At 53.8% G+C, this 25,480-nt stretch overlaps 1 protein-coding gene across 2 annotated transcripts in view; it reads left to right on the top strand.

Moving 5' to 3' along the window:
• STARD8 (StAR related lipid transfer domain containing 8) overlaps positions 1-24,818 on the top strand; it is an 85,190-nt gene extending 60,372 nt beyond the window's left edge. For both annotated transcript variants that reach the window (XM_063141556.1, XM_063141555.1), the window contains exons 2-14: positions 1,178-1,249; positions 4,756-4,837; positions 7,490-7,553; positions 9,949-11,297; positions 13,714-13,887; positions 15,159-15,318; positions 16,954-17,152; positions 17,911-18,121; positions 19,703-19,817; positions 20,633-20,857; positions 21,140-21,357; positions 23,142-23,318; positions 24,357-24,818. In XM_063141556.1, coding sequence (XP_062997626.1) covers positions 7,497-7,553; positions 9,949-11,297; positions 13,714-13,887; positions 15,159-15,318; positions 16,954-17,152; positions 17,911-18,121; positions 19,703-19,817; positions 20,633-20,857; positions 21,140-21,357; positions 23,142-23,318; positions 24,357-24,474 — 3,003 coding nt within the window. In that variant the 5' untranslated portion in view covers positions 1,178-1,249; positions 4,756-4,837; positions 7,490-7,496 and the 3' untranslated portion in view covers positions 24,475-24,818. The remainder of the gene's footprint in view (positions 1-1,177; positions 1,250-4,755; positions 4,838-7,489; positions 7,554-9,948; positions 11,298-13,713; positions 13,888-15,158; positions 15,319-16,953; positions 17,153-17,910; positions 18,122-19,702; positions 19,818-20,632; positions 20,858-21,139; positions 21,358-23,141; positions 23,319-24,356) is intronic.
• The last annotated feature ends 662 nt before the right edge of the window (positions 24,819-25,480 follow it).

Raw genomic sequence — 25,480 nt, 5'->3', positions numbered from 1 at the left:
ACCATGGGCAGAAGGCATTAACACCCACACCCACACCCACCCACACACCCCTCCTGCACCCTCAGCCCTGGTATAACCCCATTACTTTTTCCCATAGATCTGAATAGTTGCTGTTCACTCCTATGGGGACAAATTAAGCAGTGTAGGAATATCCTGCCTTTTACTGCTGGCACTGGATGGCCCAGTCTTCCCTGGCAAGGATCCTGCAGGGGCTGCAATGTGCCTTTTCACACGGAGCCCACATAAATGCCAAGGAAGCTTGTGAAATTCAGGTGCATGAAGACGGGCATTTTGCTAGCGCTAGAATGATCCCGGCCTTTGAAAAACACAGGCCCCTTGCTCTGCTTCTGTTTGTTCTGGATAGAGGCTGCTGTCATGGGGGTGATGGTTCATATGTGTAGAGTGGTTAAAATATGCACTCTCTGTGTGTGTGTGCTTAAACCAAGGATGACCTGCGGAGTTCTCTTCTGGAACCTTTGTGCAGAGCTAAGTGCAGGCTGCAAAGTGCTTTTCCTACCTTTAAAAATAAAACACCAAGTGAGATGTGGACTTTTTTCTCGCCGTGTTGACGTTTGATAGTCCCCACAATATAGGGAAGGGCAGGTAGGGTGTGAGGGCAGCCCTAAAACTTGGTTCTAGAAAGCCAGAACAAATGAGACATTAAATAGGTTCTTCTATTTCAACATAAAGATAATGGTTTCCAGCACTGGGAGGGGGCGGCCGGGATCTAATCCGTGGCGTGTAGGGAATGGGTGTTAACCCTCCCCACACTATAGTTCCCCCCCCCAAATCACCCCGGGAGCTGCTATTTGCCCTCGGGGGGAAGCGTGGGGTGGACTGACCCCCCTTCCCACACGCTGTAGTCTCAATTCTATCCCTCCCCTCCACACGTTCAGCTGTTACTTAAAATGAAAAAGCTGCTTTTGTGTTAAATGCAGTCACACATTTAATGTATGTTGTCGCCTGACCCTGAACCTCATTCCAAGAGCACAGGCCAGGTTGGACAAGGGCACGGTTGGCTTCGTGGTCCGGAGGAATCCTGACGCCGGGCGGTCCGGCTCAGGCCAGTCCACCACGGGAGCATCCCCCCTCCCCCGGTTGCCCCTTGTCCTTGGGGCCTTTGGCAAACTCGAGGCTTCCTGCATCTCCTCATGTCTGCTCCTTCGCTTTGTTGCAGAAGCCGAGGCCAAGAAAGCGTGTGACTGGCTGCGTGCAGCGGGGTTTCCTCAATATGCACAGCTCTATGAAGGTAAGCACGACCCGGGCGCTGGGTCTGGGCTGACGGGGGGAGCTGGCGGGAGGCAAGGCCCGGCCCTTTCTGCCCCGCGTGGCCCACTGGAGTTTGTCAGGGGGACTGGTTCACTCGTGCTCAGCCTTGGCGAGATGGACGGTGCCTTCCAGCAGCCCCTTGCAAGACAGAATTGGCGGAGGGGTGTGTGTGTGCCTCCGATGTCCCCCTCCGCTATTGGTGTAGAAGGATTGAGCTCCATGCAAGTCCCTCCTTCCCCACGCCCCCTGACTTGGGTCGTTGTGACAATGGGCCTGGCTAGTTTCCAGCTCGGCATGGCTTTGTTTCCTCTGGACCCACCCATGGTCTGTCTCCAGGCAGGGCCTCTCTTGAGCAGGTGGCCGGCCGGCTGGCCCCTTCAACCGTACGCCTTTAGTTTGTTCACTGCTCCCTGTTGTCGGTCAGAGTCTCTTCTGGGGTCCCAGCTGCCCTCAGGGAATCTTCCCAGCCTCATTACCTGCTTGGAAACCTCCCACCTGCCTGGGCCCATGTCAGGATGCAAAAGAGCCCTGTCTCCCCAGGCGGCCACCTTCTTGAACTCCAGCAGAGAGCCAGCACTGGGGGAGTAAGGGAGGCCAACTCCAATGGCCATCACTGTAGCGGTGGGTTAGGTTGCTCCAGGCGGGAGTGACCCAGCTGGGGCCGAGGCAGAACTTCTGCGGAAGGAGAAATGCAAGCACCTAGCTGGCCTCTTTGCTTTGTGAAGGTCCAGAAAGGGTAGACGGAAGCCATGACCAAACTCATGAAACGGCCTCCCTTGCTTGCATCTAGGGGATGCCAGGAGGAGAGGTTCCAGCCCAGAGCCAGATGAGACCCTCATGGAGGTTATTCTGACACGACCTGGCGACAGACCGGTGCAGAGACTGTTCTGGGCAAAAGCCGGGTGGGGGGTGGGGGTGCGGATTAGTGAAAGGAACAATCTGCTGTCCACTATGGCCACCTGTTCCTAACCCTTCTTCTCTGGGAGATGCTCTGTTGGGTGAGCACAGCATCGAAGGGCATACCCTTTCTGCCCCCCACCCCAAGCAGAGGAAGAACAAAAACACACAGGAAGCAGCTAGGACTTGGCTCCGGGGCGAAGGTCCAGGGCCCCCCAAATACACCCGCCCCCTGAGAGTGGTAGGTATTGAGGGCAGCAGGTGCAAAACTCCACTTCGTTCCTGTCGTCATGAGGGTGCCGTGACTTAAGTGGTTTTAAAATGCAAAACTCCATCTGCTCAGCCAAAACCGCACGTGTTTTAAATCGGTTTTGCCACGGTTGTTGTCCCCTAACTTATCGGGAATGCAGAAACTGTGTTAAAATGTGAGATGGCAGTTGGAGGGCGGGGGGAAGAGACATGGCTGCCTGACGGGTCCCTGGAAGAACACGAAGTCCTGGATCTGGACTGGTCCAGCTGCAACACTGATTACAAGCCCCAGAAAATGACACCAATTAGAGAGAACTTAGGTCAGGGGTGGCGAACCCTTTTCGGCCCAGGGCAGAATTCCAATTTGGGGAGTGTCTCAGGATGGGGGGGCTGCATTCCAGCCTTGGGTGGAGCTAGAGGCAGGTGGGGGCGGAGCCAAGAACAGAGTGGGCGGGCAAAGGCAAAGTGGGCCGGCAGATGTGATTCATCCCGCTGAGATGTTTTCCCACCGAGCGTACAAGCCAAAGCTCAATATTCATAATTTCAGAACTGAAAACACTGCAGAACCCTTTAAGCTCACAGGCATGACTTGTTACAACATTTATCCTGTTTAACTTCAGCGGTCAGATATTTCCCCCAAATTGTGAGGGCATTTGGCTTTAAGATAAAGTTACTGACTGATATTTCCCACTAGTTGTTTTTATTACATAGGAAACTGTTTGGCTCAACGTGTTTGTTAAGTGATCCAGTTTTAAGGGATTATTATTAATGTAGGCTTTAACATGCTTGCTTGCATTAAATTCAGATTTCATTTTAAACCAGGTTAATGTTTTAAAAGAGGTGCTTGCTATAATTGATTTTTTGAAATGATTTTTATTACTATTATTTTTAAACACATTCATACACACACTCCACCTTGTGGACCCATTTTGCCAAGTGTTGCTTGCATATTTTGACATCTGTCTACAAAGGGCTAGAAAATTGCTTAATATAAAATAGAATCTTTTAAATTTTGTATACTTTTTAACGTTCACTGTTTTTAACTTTTGTAAACCGCCCAGAGAGCTTCGGCTATGGGGCGGTATATAAACGAAATAATAAATCAAATCAAATCTGAGAGCTCCATCACACCAGCGTTTTCCTGCACTGTCATCCTGCCTTGTTTACCGTTTTGCCCGATGATCCTCACACCACGACGTCCCTTGTCCTGCAGTCAATTCACCTCTTCCCCTCCATTTTCCATGTTTTTCTGGGGCAGGGAAAGTGCAGCATTTTTTCTCCATGCGGGATAAAACTGCCCTTCCATCCCCATGTGTTGTCCTTGTGCTATGTTGCAGAACTTCCCTTCGTGTGTGTGTGTGTGTGTGTGTGTGTGTGTGAGGATGATCTTGCTGATGAAAGAGGAGGACAAGGGCGGTTCTCCTCCAGCTCACCGAGTTGGTCGAGCTGGAGTAGGGTTGGAGCTCTTTCAGTGCTCCAACCCTACTCTCATTGCTCTATCATCCACCCATTTCAACTGTCCTCCTTCTTTTGCCTGCTGTAGAATCATAGAATAGTAGAGTTGGAAGGGGCCTCTAAGGCCATCGAGTCCAACCCCGTGATCAATGCAGGAATCCACCTCAAAGCATCCCTGACAGATGGTTGTCCAGCTGCCTCTTGAAGGCCTCTAGTGTGAGAGAGCCCACCATCTCCTTAGGTAACTGGTTCCATTGTCGTACTGCTCTAACAGTCAGGAAGTTTTTCCTGATGTCCAGCTGGAATCAGGCTTCCTGTAACTTGAGCCCATTATTCCGTGTCCTGCACATAGAATCATAGAATACGAGGTGCCCACCTGCTGAAACCCTAAATCGCTAAACTTTAGACAAAACCAGAGCAGGGGAGTGGGGAAGGTGCCCACATCCATCAACCACAAGAACCAATGAACTGGAGGGGGAAGAAGGGGCGGCGATAGCTGGAAGCGTGAACTAGTGCAGGTGAAAAGGTAAACAAGGCAAAATAGCGCAACAATGCACACACGTGAAAGTGATAAGCGCTTGACACACTAATGAATCGGAGGTGGAAATCGTGGATGCATACCAGGGGAAAAAGTCTGTGTGATGGAGCTCTGAGATTTTCAGGATGCTGAATGCCAGTTTCTACACCTGTGTGATACAGTCACAAAATTGCAGTTTGCAGACAGCTCTGGGAAAATGGGCTGGCAAACTGATGGCCTCAGGGCATTCCCTCCTCCAGCTGTTTGCAGCCAGCTTATGCGCCCTCTTCAAGCAGTAGTTCACCTTCTTCCCTGAAGTGCCACAGTAGCTGGACCTCAATTCTTCCTCTCCTTCTTCTTGTCCTTAGAGTCGCTGTTTCCTCTTGACATTGCATCTGTGAAGAAGGACCACAGCTTTTTGGACCAGGATTCCCTCAAATCCCTCTGCAGGTTAATTTAAAATACATGGCATTGTTGTTGTTGTTGTTTTAACACATTGAAATGGAAGGAGATGGGGAGCAAGGAATGGGCGGAGGAGGGGCTACTCAGCTGGAGTAGGGTGGTGCAATTCTTCCCTGGTCCTATGAAGCAGCTCCCCAGCCTTGAGCCACTGGCCAGTTAGGAACGGGCCAAGCAGTTCTTGGGTCGCTCAGCCCCGTTTGCCTGCTTGGCTACCAGCTTGCCTCCTACCCCCAGCCCTGGCAGTCCTCTGTTAGCCTCGCCCCCTCCCCATTTCCGGCCCTCATTCCCCACCCCCATGTACAGATTTAGAATGCCCTTGACTTGGGCTAGTGGTGGTGCTACATTCTCCTTCTCCATCATCATCGCCATCTTTGAAAAGGGTCAGAAGTGGTGACAAGTTTACCTTTGGAAGACTCTTGGGCAGGGTGGGAGGTGGGTAGCTGCACCGGAAAAAGAACCCAACAAAACATGCCCTGCTAGATCGGATGAAAGGCCTGCCTAGCCCAACACCTTGTCTCCGAGAGTGTCAAGTCAGACGGTTCTTGCTTCAGGAAACGCACAGACAATACATGTTTGTGAGAGAGTCCCCCCCCCACGTTTCATTGTTTTTCTCCTGCATCTTGATAATCAGAAGTAGACTGTTCCTGAGCAGGAAGGTTCCATCCAGGTCGGTGTTTTTGATCCTATACTGAATCAGGCTGCTGGCCTGCGTGGCCCAGGGCTGTCCTTTCTGACGGTAGAGCTCTCCGGCTCTGGACCGCACAGCCTCCTCTGAACTGGAGATGCAGTGCTGGCGATTGAACTGCGGGGGAGCCCTCCACCTGACCAGCCCCCTATGCCTGACCCATGGCTCTGTCCTGCTGCCTTCCTCCAGAGTGGAAGGCCAGGCCCTGGGTCCGGCCAGCCCTGGATTTGTTGAGTTTGTGTCCTGCGAAACCCTCACCTGGGCTCATGCTGGTTTGGTCTTGTGGAAATTATTCTTAGTTGGCAAGTCCTTGGGGTGTTTGGGAGGGGGGACGGGACGGTTTGATACTTAGACTTCCCCTTGTGCTAGAACATAGAGTGACCCTTTACACCCTCTCCGTGAACATGCTGGGAATCCACGTTCCCTTGATGGAGCCCCACAGTGACATAATTCAACTTGTTCTGAGGATGCCATCCATCCATCCATCCATCCATCCATCCATCCCATTGGGAGACGGTTCTTCTTTCGACCTCCCTGCTTGCCTCTTGTTTCTGTTTAGATTATTGGCTTCCTTGGTGAAACTGTTCCCCAGTTGCCCAGAACCTCAGAGAACGGAGAAAGGGAACGGGTTCAGTGGCTGTCAGCTCAACGTTGGAGCACTTCAAGTCAGCTGCTTTGAGCATGTTAAGAACGGGGGCGTGCAAGGCGTGTGCCTCCAGCTGGAGCCGGCACCAAAACCACAGCTGGGCAGAGCCTCTCCGCCTGCCCTTTTGGTACAGGCCGCTAAGCCCCTGGGCTATGGCTTTCCTCCTCCTCCTCCTCCTCCTGTATAGGAGGACCTGCGACAAAAAACTGGCTGTCAGGCGGAGTGTGCCTGTTCCAGGAGCCAGCCAGCCAGCCAGCCAGTTTGCTCCCATGTCAGCCAGCGTTCCATCCCCAAAAGCAAAGTAAAAAAAATGACCTGTTCCCCCCCCCCTTGGATAGAGGTGGGGGAAAGGCCCTGGCTTTCTTAGGTTTCCCCTGTGCACGGGATGGAGATGCTTAATGCCTTGTTTCAACCACGGAAGATGTTTTGCCCTGTAACTATCACCTGACTTGCAGAATCTAGTTTGAATGTCTGCAGACCCCTCCCTGCTACTCCTCACCGACTTCATTTGGGGACTCTGGACATGCGGACACAGTGACCACCACCAAGTCAGTTTTTTTCTTCTTATTCCCTCCCTCCCACCTTCCTGTGAAACCTTCTTTTTTTAAAAAAAACCCATCTTCCCTGGTGGAGAGGTCCAGAAGACCTCAAAAGTTTGTGCGTCTTTGCGATGTGGCTGGCCTAAGAAAGGCACTGCGTTAATACAGTTTTTGCCATTTCTCTTACGGCTACCTTGCTTGTGTGTGAACCTGTGCAGGGGCCAATTTCAAAGGCGTAGGGCTTGGCCTGAGGCCCGTGAGTGATCTTCCAGGCCTCCAATCCTTTGACTTTCTAGGGTGGATGGATGAGATCAGAGGGAAGTGGCGCGCGCGCACGCGGTCTGTGATTGGAGCCACGATCGGGTGGGATCCTTTCGCCTTCTTGCCAGCTGGCCCCAGACTCCAGCGCATTTTTTTAGCGGTGGCGTTGGGAAATCCCCCTCCCCTGGACTTGGGACTTGGGAAACAGTCGCTGGCGTGAGATGGAAGCCCTAAGGCCACTGGTCAGTTTGGGTGGCTTGAAGCTGCTCGCTGGAGATGCCGAGGCCAGGCGCGTGAAGGGCCGTGAGCCCTCCGTTGGCTGGAGCCTGCTGTGCCTGCGGCAGCTCAGGGGCGTCTCTGGAGCCACGGATGTCCACTTGATCCACAGCTGTTTGCGTGACAAGTAGCAGTGGCCTCGGACAAGCGCTGCTTGCCCTTAAATCGCCCGGCCCGTTGCAGCTGTGGCACAACAGCAAAGCGAGACCAAGGCGTCTCTTGTTTGTTCGCAGGAGGCTCATGACCCTGAACTCTTGCGCCTCGATGAAGCTGGAAGTCCACTTTCAGCGGAAACAGGTATGTGACGGCACCTTGAGGGAAAGGCGGGGCGGGTGGTGGTGGTCCCAGAAGGAACCCAGCTGCGGGGGCGTTGGGCGGAGACCCAGCCCGATGGGAAGCAGGCGCCCATCCTTCACTAGGAGACCCAGCCCGCCAGGCCATTTGTCCTCCATGTTTTACTGCCCCCGTGGCTCCCGGGCCTCCAAGATTCCCTGACCGTTCCTGCCAGGGGCACGTAGGCCTGCCTTTCCTGGGCGAGCTTTTCCATTTGGGGAGGGCCTGGGGTCGGGGGTGGGACATCATGCCACCATGCTTCAGAAACCTGAGGGATACGGACCCCTCCTTTTCTTGCCAGCTCGCTGGTTCAGCCCAGGGAGCGATGGTTGCTATGAACAGTGCGAGGAGCTGTGTGTCCGTGCCAAAGGCACAAATAGATTTGGAAAAGAAGAGCAGCAGTCCGTCCCGTGTTGACGGCATTACAGTTACTAGGGGATTGTTTACGTAAATAAGTTATATCACCTCCTTTCCATTAAAAACATAGCAAGAAAAGTGGCTAAAATAAAGTAACAAAATGTATTTTAAAAAACCCACCCCAACAATATTAAAATCAAAGAGAGTATGTGACAGCCAATGAAAATATCAGCGTCAGCATTACACCATCCAGAGTAATGAAACACACTTGGACAAAGTCATCTCAACCAAACAGCCGAAACTAAAAAGCAAAGGGTCCAGATGAACTTCCCACAGAAGGATTTCATAAAGCCCCGTGCATAAAAGATGCATTCCGGCAACCTCCTAGCGTCAGCCCACATGGGGCGTGCGAAGACGGGCCTCTCCGTCACATCTCAGGGTGTGGGCAGGATAGCGCGAAGGTGGGCGGGCCGGCCTTAGGGCTTGATCCGTCATAACCTGCATGTTGAATTGCGGCCGGAGACATGTCACTAACCCCTGCAGCTGTTCTAAAAGGGGTGCAGTCTTGTGAGCCCCTGTGCTGCTGGGCTCTCGCCCAGTTCTTCCGGAGCGTCCAGGGGCACTTCAGGGATAGCCCCTTCAGGGCATGGGGCTGAGTGCACCTGAAGCATGTGCCGCTGTGGCCATCCATGTTCGTGGAACTTTTTTTAAAAAAAGGTACAAAGGCATAAAAAGTAAACAAAGATATTCTGAAAATATTCTGCTTCCCATTAACAGGTGGCGACATAGGAGGGCATTTTGGTAATTTTCCGGGATGTTTTTGCTGTGTCAGCAGTGCTCCTCCGCAGTGGCTTCTGGCCACCATTTTTATTTCCCAGAAGCCCCACCTCCGGATTATGATTGTTCTGAGGGGGCTTCTGGGAAATGAAAATGGTGGCCAGCAGTAACTGTGGAGGGGCATTGTCACAAAATAGGCTGCTGTGGTGAAACGGGATATGCTAGGAGTAGCCATTTAGAGGCCCCCAATCTGAAGTGAAAGCTTTCCTTAGAGGGCTTCCAGCTGAGCTATAAAGGATAGTGAAGAACAGGGCTGTAAGCACAGTCTGAGGCGCCCCGCCCCGCACACCCCTCACGTTGAAATCTGAAAGGATTCCTTGCCCTGTGCCTTCCTCCTTGGCTCCTTGTGGGAGAGCTCATAGATGGGGGTGGGGTGGGGGGCAGAGGGCATGCTTGCCATGCAGGCGGTCCAGATTCAGACTCAACATTCGCAGTTCGAGGGTGCAGGGCTGGCAAAAGCCCCTCGTCTAATGCCTTGAATAGCTGCTGCCAGAATAAGCATAAATGGGCTACGTTGTCCCACGGGTTGGTTCCCATCCTGCCATCCTCTGGAGTGCCCTCTCTGCACTGACCCCTCAGTCCACTGGCTGCTGAACCCCTCATTCGCCCCCCCTGTCCTTCAGCTCCTTCCCTCCTCAGCCCTCTTCCGGATAGGCTCCCCGGCCTCCACTGATTCCTGCCTTTCTTCCTGCCCTCACTTGCTCCAAGCACACTGCAGAGAGCTCTCTGGTGTCATTTCCCCCCTCCTGTCTGAACCCCCAATAGAAAAGCAATAACCATTGTATTATTCTGTATACTAAGACACTGGAGCTCTGCCATCCACACCCGGTACTCCTCAACCGCTCCACATGTTCCCCGCAAAAGGCGATAAAGTCCGATTTTTAAGAACTTCATTTGGATGGAAATCCCCAGGAGATGCCAGGAAGCATCCATCCCAGAGGCCTCGAGGGGGTGATGGTGATGGCCTGGCTAACCCAGCGTCCGGTATTGGCCACCCCCTCTTCTGGATTCATGTGTTGAATCCACGGTGTCGGGTAGACTGCTTGTATCATTGAGTGATGGCGTGGAAGGGTCCCAGCCTCATCCTGACTGTATCCTATCTGCTTGCCTAAGGGGGGGCTTTCCGGGCTGCAGAGTGACTCTGTGATTTCTGGCCTTGGTTTAGAATGAAGACTTGGAGGATGAAGACTTCTGCGCCATCAGCGACCGGTGGGCCTTCCAGAGGGACAGCAAACGGTGGTCCCGGATTGGCTCTGACGGCTTCCTCTCCCGCAGCCTGGAGAGAGACTCCACCGTGAGGAAGGGGTCCAGCCAGGAGAGCGTCCTCACGGACCTCAGTGCTGACCTGGAGGCGACATCGCTCCACAGCAATGCCAGCACAGGCAGCGCAGGTGGAACCGTTACGGCCAGGACCACGCCGCCGGAGCCGTCCCCCATCCAGAACTCCCCAACTTTGGCCAACTCCATCCAAAGCTCCGGTGGCCCCTCACCCACAGACCAGTTTCCAAACCTGAGGAGGAGCAGCAAGGAAAAACCCAAGAAACGGCGGACGCGGAGCTTCCTCAAGAGGATTGAGTCTCTGAGAAGGAAAGACAAGGAGAAGCCAGGCTCTGCTCGAGCCAAAGAGGAGGATGGAGCCCAGGCCAAGCCGTGGTGGAACGCCTCCAAAGACGCTGGGGGCCCCACGACAGGGAAGGGGCCTCCGCCAGGGAGGGGAGCCTCCTCGTCTTTTCCCAGCAGTCAAGCTCCTCTCCCCAAAGGGCGTCGGACCAAGCATGAGCCCCACCGCAGTGGCCTTTATCTGGAGGACTACGAAAGCACCCTGGGCAAAGGCCCCAGCTGGCCAACGAGAGGGTTGGGCTATCAGGATCCATTTCAAAGGGATTCTTTGTTCCACATCCCCGGGGACTACAAGCCAGGCACGTTCCCCAAATCGCTCTCCATCGAGAGTTTGTGCCCCCTTGAGAGCAGCTGCTTGGCAGACTGGAAATCGAGCGACAAAGCTGGGGGTCTTTGGGCAGGGGGGGTTGGCGTTGGCAGCAGCCACAGTGTGGGTGACACGTCCACTTGGGCTTTTCCGTGCCGCCCGAGGAGGCTGTCCCGCTGCTGCTCCACAGGCAGCTGCACCAGCCTCTATGACAACGTGCCCGAGATGGGCAGTGGCGACGACCTCTTTGACCTGGACAAGGAGGTGATTTATGAAAACCTGGATGACATCCTGCAACACGTTTGGGGGCTCCAGCAGAAGGTGGAGCTCTGGTCCAACACGCTCGGGCTGGACCTGGAGGGGGACAGTCTTGGGGAGGAGGGGGCGGAGGAGGAGGAGGAGGAGGAGGACACCGACTCCGGAGGAGAACCCGCTCAGCTGAACTTCGAGGAGCAGTCCATGTCCGACATCGGCACCTCCGCAAGCGACTTTGACAGCACCGCCAACTCTTTGAACGAGGCAGAGGACCTAGAAATGAGGGAACGGAGGGACTCTGGTGTGGGCGCCTCGCTCACTCGGCCCTGCAGGTACGGGGAGGGGGAAGAGCCGGGAGGCAGCTCTTTGGATGTCGGGGGTGGGGGGTCGCTTCTCCGCCATGGAGATGGAAAGCTACCCCTGCCTAAGATTTTGGGTGCTTCCCTCCCCCAGTCTGAAGCATCAGAGGCTGCCCAAACTGCCACCCTTTCTCTGTGGCCTCTGTGCCTAGAACTGGGATAGAAATCCCCCATCCCCCACCCCTCGGACCCATTGGCCAGAGAACCTCCGCTCGTTTTGCTCCGTTCTAGGCTCTGAGTTCTGATTCACACTTGGGAGCAGCCACGGTGTACAGAGGTGCGCTCTCCATGTGGAAGCGTTGACAGTCTTTGAGGGCCCCCCAGAATGCACTCATAGTTCTATATTTCCTTAGGTGTGGTTGGACCATCCATTTAAAATTCAGTTGCTGGCAACAATATTTATAATAGCATTTAATGGATGCATTTCTGGAGTTCAAATGATTTTACAACAGTTGTTTACAACAGAACGTACAACAGTCGTTTAAAGCGTGCCAATGTTCTTATCCCCCCCCCTCCGACCCCCTTTGTAGAAATAAGGCGGGGGGGGGATTTAGTGGCTTTCCTACTGACTTTAAATAGTCGTCCCCAACTACCTAGTTATTGCTATCTTGGATTCTCAGTATTTAACTTTCCACTTGTGGTAGGTTAACAGAAAACAACAGGAATGTTTTAGTGCTTTGCCAGACATCCTTCCCACTTTTTTTGTTAATTCTCGTTCAGTTTGATTGAAAAGGAATTCAGAGAAGACAGTTTTGAGGGAGATCCGTGGAGCCTCCCTTCTTCTAGACTGAGGTCTTAGCTAGAAGGGGCTTTATCCCTGGACCAAGCCCGGGATGGTCCCTGTGGGTCCACATGATGCACAGGGGATCCCGGGATCAGGGAGGGATCATCCCTCCCTTGCCCCGGGATAGAGCCCGCCACTTTGGGCCCGGTTTTTCCACGGTCTTGGGCTGCACCTGAGACTGCGGAACGTGTGGCCTGTTGCTGCAGGTAGACCCGGCTCCGCACGTACCTTTCGGTGCTTGTTTGCTCCTGTCACTTTTTTAAAGTGAGTTCGTCACACCTCACATGTAAACGGAGGAGGGAACTTACAATAATCACATCCCGGGATCTTCCCTCTTCCGTCGTGGATTAAAAGGTAGGTCTAGCTAAGGCCTGAGAATCCCATCCCTGATGTAAGGCCACCAGGCGCATGGTGATGGCAGCTGAAGGGAGATTTGAACTGCAGAGTCCCGGGCGCATGCACTTAGCCCTGCCGCCATGGCCCATGCTCTTGCTTGTTCTTTTCACTTATTTGTTTGTTTATTTATTGCATTTATATCCCACCTTTTTTCCTCTAAGGAACCCCAGGAGGCGTACATAATCCTCCTCCTCCATTTTATCCTCACAACAACAACCCTGTGAGGTAGGTTGGGCTGAGAGTGTGTGACTGGCCCAAAGTCACCCAGTGGGTTTCTATGGCCAAGTGGGGATTAGAACCCGGATCTCCCGACTCCTAGTCCCACACCTTAGCCACTACACCACACTGGCGTAGTCTCGAGAAAGAAAGGGGCAGAACAAGGGAGCCCAGCCTGCCCATCGGTTCCCTTAACTCAGTCCCATCATGGACCAGTGCATGGGTGGATCACACATGGGTGCAGAGGTGGTCACACAGGGGCCTTGTGGGAAAGCACAGAACCCCGGTGCTCTGGGAACGGAAGGAAAACGCCCAAATCCAGGCTGGGTGCTTGCTGCCCTCTGGCGAGCTGAGACGGAAAACGCAGGCTCCACATGGGCCGTTTTTGTGTCCCGAGCACCGTTTCCACCTTGCTGTAGCCTCCCTTCCCAGGAGCCCAAATGCCTTTATGCTTTTAAAAAGAAACAGTGGATTTGATCTTGATTTCCCCCCTGCTCTTTGGGGGCTCAGGGCCCTATCCATTGCGTCTTCTTGGGCAATGTCTATTTCCTACCCTATCGGCGTCCTTTTATGCCATTATCCACTGAACGAGCCGCCTTGGGCCCTTCAAGGAGCAGAGGTCTCTGCACAGGGGCGTTGTGCTGTTCACGGGAAGGGGCCAGGCCCTCGGATGCCCCCTCCGGCCTCACCTTTCCTCCAGGAACGAGTCTTCCGATTCGTATTTTACGGATTTCACTGTTCTATCGTTTGGGTTGGACTGCAACTCCCATAACCCCCAGCTGGCATGTTCCCCCAGCCCATCAGGAGAGCGGCAGCTTGCGGGAGGCGGCTGTAGTGCTGCAACTTAATGATTTGGGTTTTACGGCTGTTTTTAATCCTTTTTTAAACGGACTTTTCAAAAACGCTTTTGTAGTTCTATTTGCAAGCTCCCTTGAGCGTAGAGAGACCGTTCCTCCCTTTCCTTTTCTCGCCTGCCCCCCATCCCTTCCCCAGGAAGCTTCGCTGGCACAGCTTCCAGAACTCCCACCGGCCCAGCTTGAGCTCTGCCTCCTTAGAGATCAACCGCCAGTCTGCAGCACAGCTCAACCTCCTGCAAAAGTGCTGCCTCCTTCGCCTCACGGCCATCATGGAGAAGTACTCCGTCCCCCACAAGCAGACCTGGGCATGGTGAGTCAACAGGGCAGGAGGGAGGGCACACTGCCAGGCCGGGGTGGGGCTTTCTAGTTCTCCGTCAGTCAGTCAATCGATCGATCAATCAATCAATCAATCAATGATGAGTTTTAAGCACACGTTGTGGGTAGGCAGACCCCTTTCAAATGCACCTCTGGGGCCATGGAAAGAGCCTAGCAGTTGTCTGGCCTTTATCTTCCTTGTTTCCTCACCTGGCAAACTCACCTGCATCCCATTTGAGCTACTCCCCCACCCCCCATGGCAGAGCTGCATTGCCACCAAACATTTGTGGGTCCCATTGAGGAGCAATATTGGAGGAAATCCACGTTTTGAGAAAGGCCCGGAAGCTGTGCCGAGGGGACCGCACTGCCCTGTGCCAAGGTGGCCACCACAGGGAGCGCAGTCAGCTGACGGAAATGAAATGGGACCCCGGAACGTTGGGCTTCGAGGTGCCCGCTGGAGGGAAAGGAGGGAATGAAATAAGGTGAAGGGAAAGGAGGTTTGAGGTGGCCTGGAGAGTCATACATTTGGCCCCGTGCAATTCAGGGCAAATGGCTCTTCTTGATCCAGTGAGAGGGTCACCACGGCGGTCGCTGGGCCAAAGACACGAGCGCCTCACTGAGGCCTCTTTGTCTCCCCAGTGCTTGTTCCAAAGGAGAGTGAACGTCCGTGTATAATTTTAGATTTTGGTGGGAAGTATGAGGACCCAAGAGAACAGATTGCAGGCCTGGCAGCCAGTACGAATACTGGCAGTAAATAAAATAAGTTTTGCAAATGTCGGCTTGGGGGGGGGGGGACAGGTAGGGGAAGTCTAGCATGGTCTGGACTATTATTATTATTATTATTATTATTATTATTATTATTATTATTATTATTATTTCTTGCCCGCCTCTCCCTCTGGATCGAGGCAGGGAACAACATTGAATACAAAAATATAAAATCCATAAAACTGATTAAAAACGTAATTAAAAACATAAAACCAATACATTATTAAAATCCCAAAGTCTTTTAAGACATTTTAAAATTCAACTGGGTAGGCCTGCAGGAAGATACCCGTCTTTATAAGTTTTTTAAATTCAGCAAGACGAGGCAGGAACCCTCCCGGTCAGAGGGCCGGGCCTGCTGCCACGTAGCAGAGGAGCTGCCCTCTGAGACCTCGCTGCGTTCTCGGTCAGAAGGGGAAGGACTTTACTGGTAAGGTTCAACAACAACACACACACACACACGCGCACACACATTCTTTTCAACACCACCCTTTTCTCTGGCAGGACTGTTCCGAAGTTCATGAAGAGGAGCAAGACCCCCGACTACAGAGGGAAGATGGTCTTTGGGGTCCCGCCAGTTGTCCACGTTCAACGGACGGGGCAGCCGCTGCCCCAGAGCATCCAGCAGGCGATGCGCTACGTCCGCAGCCGGTGCCTTGACCAGGTGAGAGGTGTGGGGGCCCTGCACCGCCCCTCTGACGTCACCCCAGCAGGTGGGGAAGGGAGGAGGCGCGTCCTCGGGTGGCCTGGTCCCAAGCTGCTCAGGGCTTTGTCGAGCGCCTCACCTTGGACAGCCAGCACCGTTCTCTGAGCAAAGGTGCACCCTGCTTGCCGTAAGCTGCTGTACTCCGCAACCCAGCTGCTGTTTCCAGACCAGTCTCAAGGGAAGCCCCGCATAGAGCGCATTGCAGTAATCCAGTCTTGAGGTTACCGGCAGGTGGGTTGCTGTGGCCAGAGAGGGAAGTGGCTGTGGCTGGTGTAGCGACCGAAGCTACTTTTTTCCATGAGGGAAGAGAACTTTGCCTTTGTGGGGTTCCAGCGTTTTAGAGGAAGGCCAGTGCGTGGGTGAGGGGAGCTGAGACCTCCCCCTTCCCACCACTCACCCCTCTCTAAGCGCTTTCTGCCCGTCAGGCTCACAGCTGATGAGGTAAGTGCCAGGCACCGCTTTGGCTCCGAAGACGCCCCTGTGGGCCTGCTTTGGAGATGGCTTTGGCTGAGGAGGAAAGCACAGGGAGGGACGGCAAGGGTCCGGGAGGGGGGGGTTAGCCCACCCTCCTGTATGATGGGTCTTTGTGTTTATGTTGACACACCTGCTGCCTCATAGAATCGCAGTGTTGGAAGGGGCCTATAAGGCCATCGAGTCCAACCCCCTGCTCATTGCACCAACTGGAGCATTCTTTAAAACCAACATCCAGATACAAAGGCAGGTAACATTGACAATGTCAGTGGTTTACAGACCGCCACCAAATGTTCACAGACACGCACCAAAGCCAAGAAAAGGGTGATGCAAACAGCTGATGTTGCTGAGCGGCTGTGAGCCAGCTTGCCTGACAGGGACTCTGGTAGGGACTGGATCTGTACAGCCCTTCTCACACTTTGGAGCACTACGTAAGTACTCTTCTGTGCTACCTCCAGAGTAAACAACCTCCTGCTCAATGCAGCAATCCACCCTAAAGCATCCCTGACAGATGGCTGTCCAGCTGCCTCTTGAAGGCCTCTCGTGTGGGAGAGCCCACAACCTCCCTAGGTAACTGGTTCCATTGTCATACTGCTCCTGGCAGGAAGTCAGGTGTTGGACCGTTGGATGACAATGGAATTAAGGGAATACTAAAGGAAGATAGGGAGATTGCTGAGAAGCTGAATGAATTCAGAAAAAGTGACACCCCTTGTTATGTGCTGGAATAAAATGTAGCCTCAGGGTCACGTGGGGCAAGGGGCCAGCTTTGAAGCAGCTGCAAAGAGGTTTAAGGCACAGAAAGCTGTAATGCAGATTTATTTTCCAGGTTGGTTTCCTGATTGTTCTGGTCCGTGTAATATGAATTCTGGTGGAGAGGAGGATGCATGATTGCAGAGCCCTGTCTTGCGTGTGGGGAGGGGAGGTGTTAATAAAAGAGACGTTTAAACAATGTACCGTCTGCCTGATCGCTCACTTGTGCTCTGTGTGTCCTCTTGGCTGTTCCTCGGCCTGATCCATGCGAAGCAGCCCTCTGAGCAAGAGGGCTCTTTGGGGTTCGTGCAGGGTTGCGCCTTCCCGCCGAGTGACCCCCTGCTCTGGCTTCCTCCCTTGTCTCTCGGGCAGGTCGGCATTTTCCGCAAGTCTGGGGTGAAGTCTCGGATCCAGGCGTTGAGGCACATGAACGAAGCCTCTCCTGACAACGTGAACTATGAGGGTCAGTCGGCCTACGATGTGGCTGATTTGCTGAAGCAGTACTTTCGCGACCTTCCGGAGCCAGTCTTCACCAGCAAGCTCACCGAGACCTTCTTACAGATTTACCAGTGTGAGTGTGAGGGGGGGGGGCACAGCCATGGGTGGGGGAGTGATGGGGAGGCAAAGGTCGGCTACGCTCCCACTCGGCTGGCTTCGTTGAGGCACCCAGCCGGAAGCCCTCACGGGAAAGCTGCTGCAGCCTCAGAATCCTAGAATAGCAGAGTTGGAAGGGGCCTACAAGGCCATCGAGTCCAACCCCTTCCTCAATGCAGGAATCCACCCTACAGCATACCTGACAGATGGTTGATCCCTGACAGAAGCCAGTCCTGGGGTGGCTGAGCAGGATTTCAGGGCTGGAAACATTTCATGGACTCTTCCCGCACTGAGCGGAAGCAAAATGAGAGCCTGTGTGGCATAGTGGCGAAAGTGTTGGTCTGGGACTCAGGTTCGAGTCCCTACTCGGCTATGGAAGCTCACTGGGTGACTTTCGGCCAGTCACTAACTCGCAGCCCAGCCTACCTCACAGGGTTGTTGTTGAGAGGATAAAATGGAGAGGAGGAGGGTTATGTACACCGCCTTGGGTTCCTTGGAGGGAAAAAGGCGGGATAGAAATGCAATAATAAATAAAATAAATAAATAGAAATTTTAGAACGTAAGCCAGAAAAAGAAATAAATCTGAAGCGTGTCAAGGAAGCAGATCTGGGCACATCTGTGTAATTTGCACACGGTATTCAGGTCGCGGAATCCCGCCTGTTCTTGGCATACGGTTGTCGTGCCAGTTCAGTCCACGCCCGGCCCTGCTGATGGCTTGTTCTCTGACCCCTCCAGTTGTTCCTAAAGAGCAGCGGCTGCCAGCTGTGCAGGCGGCCGTCGTGCTGATGCCAGACGAGAACCGGGAGGTGCTGCAGACGTTGCTGTACTTCCTCAGTGACATTGCCTCTGCTGAGGAGAACCAGATGACCGCGGGGAATCTGGCGGTGTGCCTGGCCCCATCCATTTTCCACCTGAACGTCTCCAAGAAGGAGAGCACGTCCCCAAGGTAAGGTGGGGGGCCTGGTGGGGCTGGAGAATGCAGAGCCCCAAGCCAGAGCTCCGCCCCCTCCGTGGGCACCTGCACGTGGCTGGCTAGGCCCATGGCGGAGGGACACTCGGCATCGCCAGCAGCAGGCCACTGTGCCTGGAGTGTACTACTTGAGACCCCGAGCAGGGGGGTGGGTAAACGAAAAGGGTCTCCAAGGATAGAAGAGCAGGCCCACAGCCCTTGCAGCACTGACCAAGAGCAGGACCCTGGACTAACGAATGCCGAGCGGCAGGCCATTGCCCTGGCCATGAACTTGCTGCCCCTGAGTCAGACGAGGACCCTCGATCCACCCCGGGCACCCGTGGAGTTGGAGCAAAAGAGGCCCACTCTTCAGGTGTTGGGCACAGGTGCCTGAGAAAGTGCTTGACATTACTAAGAGCCAGACTGCATGTCGCCATTCTCAGTGGTGAATTTCCGGGCCTCCCCTGGCCGCCATGATAAGCTGCCAGTGGTATGGATGCGCGCCCTCTGTATCTGACGGCCCAGATTCACATGAAGAGCGGTAGTGGGGTGGAAACCTCCCCATGTGGGTGCTGAGCAGCTCTTAGCCGCCCCTCCATCAGCCGTCCCGCCACTCATTCAGCCTGCCCTATGAGGAGAGGCTGAAGGAACTTGGGATGTTCAGTCTGGAGAAAAGAAGATTGGAGGGGAGACAGGTGAGCAGCGTTCAGGTGCCTAAAAGGGCCCCACAGGGAAGATGGTCAAGAGCTATTTTCCATTGCCATAGGGCTGGAAATAATGGGCATAAGTTACAGCTACCTAGGTTCCGCTGAAATATAAGGAAAAACTTCCAGATGGAAAGATCTGTGCAACAGTGGAACAGTCCACCAATGGAGGTTGTGGGTTCCCCATCTCTGGAAGTTTTTAAGAGGAGGTTGGTTTTCCTGCACATTGCAGAGGGTTGGACTAGATAATCCTTGTGGTCCCTTCCATCTCCACAGTTCTATGACTCCTTCCACCTGAAAGCTGAGCTGTTCTGACCTCTTGGAATTGCTCCACAGTCTCATCCACCCCCGTCTCTACAGAAGAGCCCCTTCATGATGTCCTTATAGTATCTGTTTGAAAAGGCTTTCACCGTGTTGTGATGATTGTCCCTGGGCTTTATCTGCTTGCAATTTTGTTGATTTATACAACACTCTTTAAAAAAGGGAAGAAGGCGTCATGTGCCTTGGGCACCATGTGGTTGGAAAGGAAGTCCAGGTTTTCTGTCGATTGTGAACGAATCGATGCCGGTTCACTTCCATTTACGTGGCTGATGGAGGGGTCACTGTTTTGCTGTACTGTGGATAGTCTCCTCCAGATGTTGATGGAGGACTGCAATTCCCATCAGTCCCAGCTAGCACAGCAAATGCTGAGGGCTGATGAGAGTTGCAGTCCCAACAACGTCTGGAAGGCCACAAATTGCCCACCCTGGGATAGTCTGGGAGAAAACCAATGTTCCTCGCTCTGGGAGTTCTCTGCCTTCCCTGTGCTGAATCGCCATCTGCAGGAGCTTTGGCACCTGTGTCACTCCCCCATCCCTCTTCCTCCATGCGACAGGATGATTCACAAGAGGGGCACTGTGGGAAAACCTGACCAGAAGGACCTGAATGAAAACATGGCAGCCACCCAAGGCCTTTCCCACATGATTGCAGACTGCAAGAAGCTGTTTCAGGTACGGCGGTGGCAGTGACCGTCACCAAGCTCAGAGCCTTTGTTTTCTTCCTTCATCGTCATCACCACCGTACACTGTTAGGCCTAATCTACACCAAGCAGGATATAGCACTAGGAAAGCGGTATGAAAGTGGTCTGTGGTCTGTGCCAATGGGTCCCAACGGTTGTCAGCTCACTGTAATGCCGCTACAAAGCAGTGGTGTGGCTCCTGCCTTTTATATACCGCTTTCATGGTGCAATATTCTGCTTGGTGTAGATGAGGCCTTAGAAAGGGCTCCCTGCTAAATTATCCCTCCACCTGTGGAGGTTTGGGAGGAGCCTTGCAACATCAGGGCAGGGGCAGGAAGCATTGTTCTCTCATGCACGTAACCCTTGCATTGGGCTTCTGGCGCCTGAGACCGCAGCAGCTGCGGCCCACGTGCTTTCAAGCACAGCCTCACCGTCCCAGGGGCTTGACACGTACTTTTAAAAAAAGTCGTGATGGAAGCTGAGAGGAAGCTGAATTCCCCAAGCCCTGTGCCAGGCTTCCATTGTGTTCTCCCCAAACTGTGCCAGACTGCAGCGCTGGGAGAGGACATTGTGAGGAGGCTTCACGTGGCCCTGTGGCCCTGGGCTGTGGCATTTGCCCTGATGACCTCCTCCTTCCCTCCCTCCCTCCCTCCCCCTTCCAAGACTCCATGGACTTGCCTGGAGCAGATTCAAATGTGTGCTGTGGGCCCAAGCAAGGTTTTCAGGGGGCGCTTTTGCCAACGGTGACAGGTGGGTCTTTGGCCCAGGTGCTTCTGGCTGCTAAATGGTGCGGCTTGGCTTCTCCAGATTCCACATGACATGATGCTGCAGCTCTGCAACTCCTACATGTCGGCCGGTGCTCAGCCGCTGTCCTTGTCCGGGTTGATGAGCCGAAGCCTGCAGTGCGAAGGTCGGGATTCCCGGGTCGACTTGGAAGTCAGCATCCAAGGGCTGCTGAAGGAATCCTCGGAGCGCTTCAAGGGTTGGCTCAGCACGCCTGGCCCCCAGAGCACAGAACTCGCGTGCAGGAAGGTAAGAGGACATTCGGCACCAAGGCATCGCAAGGCTGTGGCAAGGAGCTATGCTGCAGGATGGGGAGGCCTCCTCTTTCCATGCCCGACCTGAAGGCCACCCTGACGCCTTGGTGCCACCATCTCTTGGGCTGGCAGCATTCCTGAGGCGACGTGTGCGAGTCAGGGCGAGGCGATTGGGGAAAGGGATGCCGCCTGGGACGCGAGGGATGCTCCCTGGGCCTCAGCTGGTGCGCCGAGTCGGCCGTGCTCCAAATCGTGCCTTCCTTCCTTGTTCGCCCAGGTCGGGGACGGGCACCCTCTGCGGCTGTGGAAGGTGTCCACCGAAGTGGAGGCGCCTCCCCATGCAGTGCTCCAGCGGGTGCTCCGCGAGCAGCACCTGTGGGATGAAGACCTGCTGCAGGGGAAAGTCATTGAGGCCCTGGACGAGAACACGGAGGTGTACCACTACGTGACGGACAGCATGGGCCCCCACCCAAGGCGCGACTTCGTTGTCCTCCGGTGAGGGCCAAGGAATATTGGTGCAAAATGTCCGTCCCCCGTCCCCGCCCCTCCTTCCGTCCTCTGCCCCACTCCTCCAGTGGCCTCCTTGCCTCCTTCCTCTTCTGCTCTCCATCCACCCTGAACAAAAGGCATTTTTCTCCTCTGCCACCTCCACGATCCCACGACCTTCATAATACCTTGTACAGGCACTTCCATTTTTTAGAGCGGGCAGTACCCTCAAAGAACCTTCCCACCAAGTCCCAGTATTGTTGCTGGGACACTTCGAAGTCCCCAGTGAGAGGCAGCGCAATGCCGCCCACCCCCCACCCCGCCCAATTTGGCCTATTGATTCTGTGCAGCGGTCGGGAGCACCTATTGGATAACATTTGCCTGCCAACGAAGGCCTCCGACGCTGCAGCCCTGGGTCGGCTCCTTCCCTTCCCTGGCCCCTCCTGGATTTGCCTGCGTGGAGTGGGGGCATGCAGGCTTCCCTGGCAGCAGGACAGGGCCCCTTCTATCCAGCTAACGAGCTTGTCCCTTTGTGGCTGCTGCCATTGCTCCCGAGAAGGGCCGCCCATGGAGACCTGCTCTGGCATCCTGCTGCTGGCTGTGTTGCTCTCAGTCCAGCTTTAGCCCTTGCTGGGAACTTAAGTGTTGTGTCCTTGTCCAAAAAGGGAGGAGTGAGATTTGTGATGAGAGGGACCTGCCACAAATCGTTGCCATGTGGCATTCCAGCCAGTCTCCCAAGAAGACTCCGTTCGCTTCCAGGGATGCTGCTGCTGCTGCTGCTGCTGCTGCTGCTGCTGCTATTATTATTATTATTATTATTATTATTATTATTATTATTATTATTATTATTTGCATTTATATACTGCCCCATAGCCGAAGCTCTCTGGGTGGTTTACAAAAGTTAAAAACAGTAAACAAAACAAATATACGAAGTTTAAAAACATAAAAAGCATAAAAACACAGTATTCTTATAAAAACAGCTATTCTGGGGTCTGTTAAAAACAAACAAACTCAGCATATGTTGTTAAATGCCTGGGAGAAGAGGAAGGTCTTAACCTGGCACTGAAAAGATAATTATCTTGGTGCCAGAGGAGCCTCGTCGGGGAGTTCATTCCATAATTGGGGGGCCACCACTGAAAAGTCCCTTTCCCTTGTTGCCATCCTGCATTTTCTCCTTCTTTAAACCACCCCATGGTGGCATGGATGGTTTGTGTGTGTTTGTGGGGGGGGGGGGGTTAGCCCCCCCCTCCAAGAGCACCATGGTCCCAATCTATCCTTGCTTTTCTTTACTCTTGCGTACTCAAGGTGAATAAAACTATCAGGAGTAGCTCTGCCATGTGTTTGGAGGTTCTGTTTGGCCCTGAGTGGTGGTGGCTGCTCCGTGGGGGTGGCTGCTGCCTCCGCCGTGTCTCCGTGGGGGGCCCTGGAGACCCCAGAGCAGTCTGACACGCGACACTGGATGAAATCCAGCCACTGGCTGCTTCCCAGACTACTTTTCGAGCTTCAGAATTTGAGGCCGGGGAAAGCATTGTTCTCTCATGCACGTAATACAGTATGTTGGAGAGAACCTTTAAAATGGCTAAAACAAATCCACAAAAGAGAGCCAAACGTCACAGGATCACACACTGGATTGGGACACATTAAACTAGTGCCAAGAATTGTTCCGGGTCCTCCTGGCCCTCCTTTTCCCGCTGCTGGTTCTGCCAGCCCGAGACAGGTGGATGCTGTTGCTTCTGAGTTGCTTCTGCTGCTCCCCTGAGCCGCCGTGACGGTTCCCTTGTGCCCTCTTGCAGGAAGTGGCGCGCAGACCTGCCCCGGGGGTGCTGCCTCCTTGTCTCCTTATCCCTGGAGCACAAGAAGTTGCCTCTGGAAGGCGGGGTCAGGGCCGTGGTCCTGACCTCCCAGTACCTGATGGAGCCCTGTGGGATGGGGCGCTCGAAGGTGACCCACATCTGCCGTGCAGATCTCAGGTACGGCTTGTGTCCTAAGGCAGGCAGGGTGGGGGATCCCCCAGCAGCCAGCCATGCTGCCCGTACCCTACGCCCCCTTCCGTCTACCAAGCCAAGACAGCTCAGCTGGACCCACCGCAGTCACCATCCCTCTGGGTCTACAAGCATCTGTGGCCCACTCTCCCTTCTAGGGCATACAAAGCGTGTCCACAGCCATGGCAGGCAGGGCATCCATGGGACTGGCTCACGCACATGCGCATTCACCCCCTGGCATCTCAGCTGGGCCTTTGCCACAGGCGTAACATCAGAGACGGCACTCAGCCCATCACCTCCAGCCCTGTTCGCATGTTCAGATGCTGAAGTGGCTGGAGACTACGTTATGTATGACCATGTGTCAACCAACCCTACTAGCCCTGATGGTTGTGTGCTATCTCCAGGATCCGAGGCAGTAAACCTCTGCGCACCAGTTGCTAGGGAACATAGGTGGGAGGGTGCTGTTGTACCACGTCCTGCCTTGTTGGTCCCTGGCCAATGGCTGGTTGGCCACTGTGTGAACAGAGTGTTGGACTTGTGGGACCCTTGGTCTGATCCAGCATCAGGGCACTTCTGATGTTCTTATGTTAACCCATAGTCCACCAAGGGAACCCCAATTTTGGACCAAGAAAGCCATGAGGAATAGGGAATCCATCACCCTCCAAATAGTCTTGAACTGCCAACTCCCATCAGCTCCAGCCAGCATGATGGGAGTTAGAGTCCAACAACATGTGCTGGGCCACAGGTCCCCCTCCCTTGGTCCAGTGCTTGCATGAAGTGGGCAGAGGAATCCGCATGTGCGGCCTGACTTCCCATCTCTCTCTTCTGCCTCTGTTAATCATGGGGCGGGTCAAAGACTAAAGCCCTCCCAGCGGACCACTCCTTAGTCCCCCCCATCCCCCGCCTGCCTCCAAGGTGCTACCAGAGCTAAAAACGCTGAACTCCCTGGGATGCTGGGTTCCACTTGAGCATGTGCTAGCTTAGAGATGTGGCCATGGCTAACTCCCTGCTCTTCTGTGTTTGTAGAGGGCGGTCCCCAGACTGGTACAGCAAAGTCTTCGGCCATCTCTGCGCAATGGAGCTGGCAAGGATTCGAGATTCTTTCCCAATGCTTAACACAGGTGGTCCAGAGACAAAGATCTGAAGATGCTGCCTGACGTATCTGTGGTGCTATTGGAGTAGGAAGCTGGAATTGAGCAGTGGGGCTTTTGCTTCACAGAGGAGCCTTTCAGGCACCTGAGCACAGATTTCCCCCTTCTGTTGTGCCTTGCCCTCTCCTGCGAAGGAACATCTGCCATTGCTCTCCTTCCACTAGGAGAGGTTCATGAGCACAAAGAGCCTCTTGCCTGGTTACGCTTCCACGTCTTATTGCTTGGAAGTGATCTGGGATTCTCCTCCTCAAAACTCTAAGGGCTTTTTCTCTGTATCGTGATGGTTACCAGTGGTGACTAGTCATGATGGTTATATTTTACCCCCAGGACCAGTTGCTGGAGGATACCGATCTTGTGCTCGTGCCTGCTAGTTGGGCTCCCGTAAGCATCAGGTTGGCTCCTGTGAGAACAGAATGCTGGTCTAGATAGGCCTTTGGTCTAATCCAGCATGGCTCTCACGATATTTTCATCCAGAAGTCAGACACCCGTTTCAGTTCCCAGAACCCGGGGTCTGCAGAGATCCCGGCCTGTCTCTCCGTTGGAGAGTCACCACCAGTCAGAGCAGACAGTGCTAGGCTGGATAAGTCAATGGTCTGTCTCAGTAGAAAGTTGTTCCTTGTGTCTTTGAGTCATGGGTGGATTCACCTGTACAACGCAGCACCTGAAAGCAATGATCAGAGTGATGGAGATGGTGTATGGGGGGAAGCCAAAGACAGAAAAGTTGTCACCATGTTTGTGAGTCAGAGGTGTCATTGCGTTGGACAGAGAAGGAGGTTAGTCGGTGGTCAAGTGTGTGTGTGTGTAGCAGGTATTGCAGCATGTGTGTGGTTTGCATAGCTGTGTTGTAACACATCGAAGTAAGTGTGGGTGTGTGCACTTGTGTGTGTGAGAGAGATGTTTGGTCATGGAAGCCAGAAACATGTTGCTTGTAGCTCTTACTGTTTGATTGCTATGGAGTGCCATCTATTGAGTGGCATAAGGCAGGTGATTGGACTCCAA

Source organism: Elgaria multicarinata, chromosome 15 (assembly GCF_023053635.1).
Source record: "Elgaria multicarinata webbii isolate HBS135686 ecotype San Diego chromosome 15, rElgMul1.1.pri, whole genome shotgun sequence".
Lineage (NCBI taxonomy): Eukaryota > Metazoa > Chordata > Lepidosauria > Squamata > Anguidae > Elgaria > Elgaria multicarinata.
The sequence above is the reverse complement of the archived record's forward strand: the minus strand, read 5'-3'. Positions and strand labels throughout refer to the sequence as shown.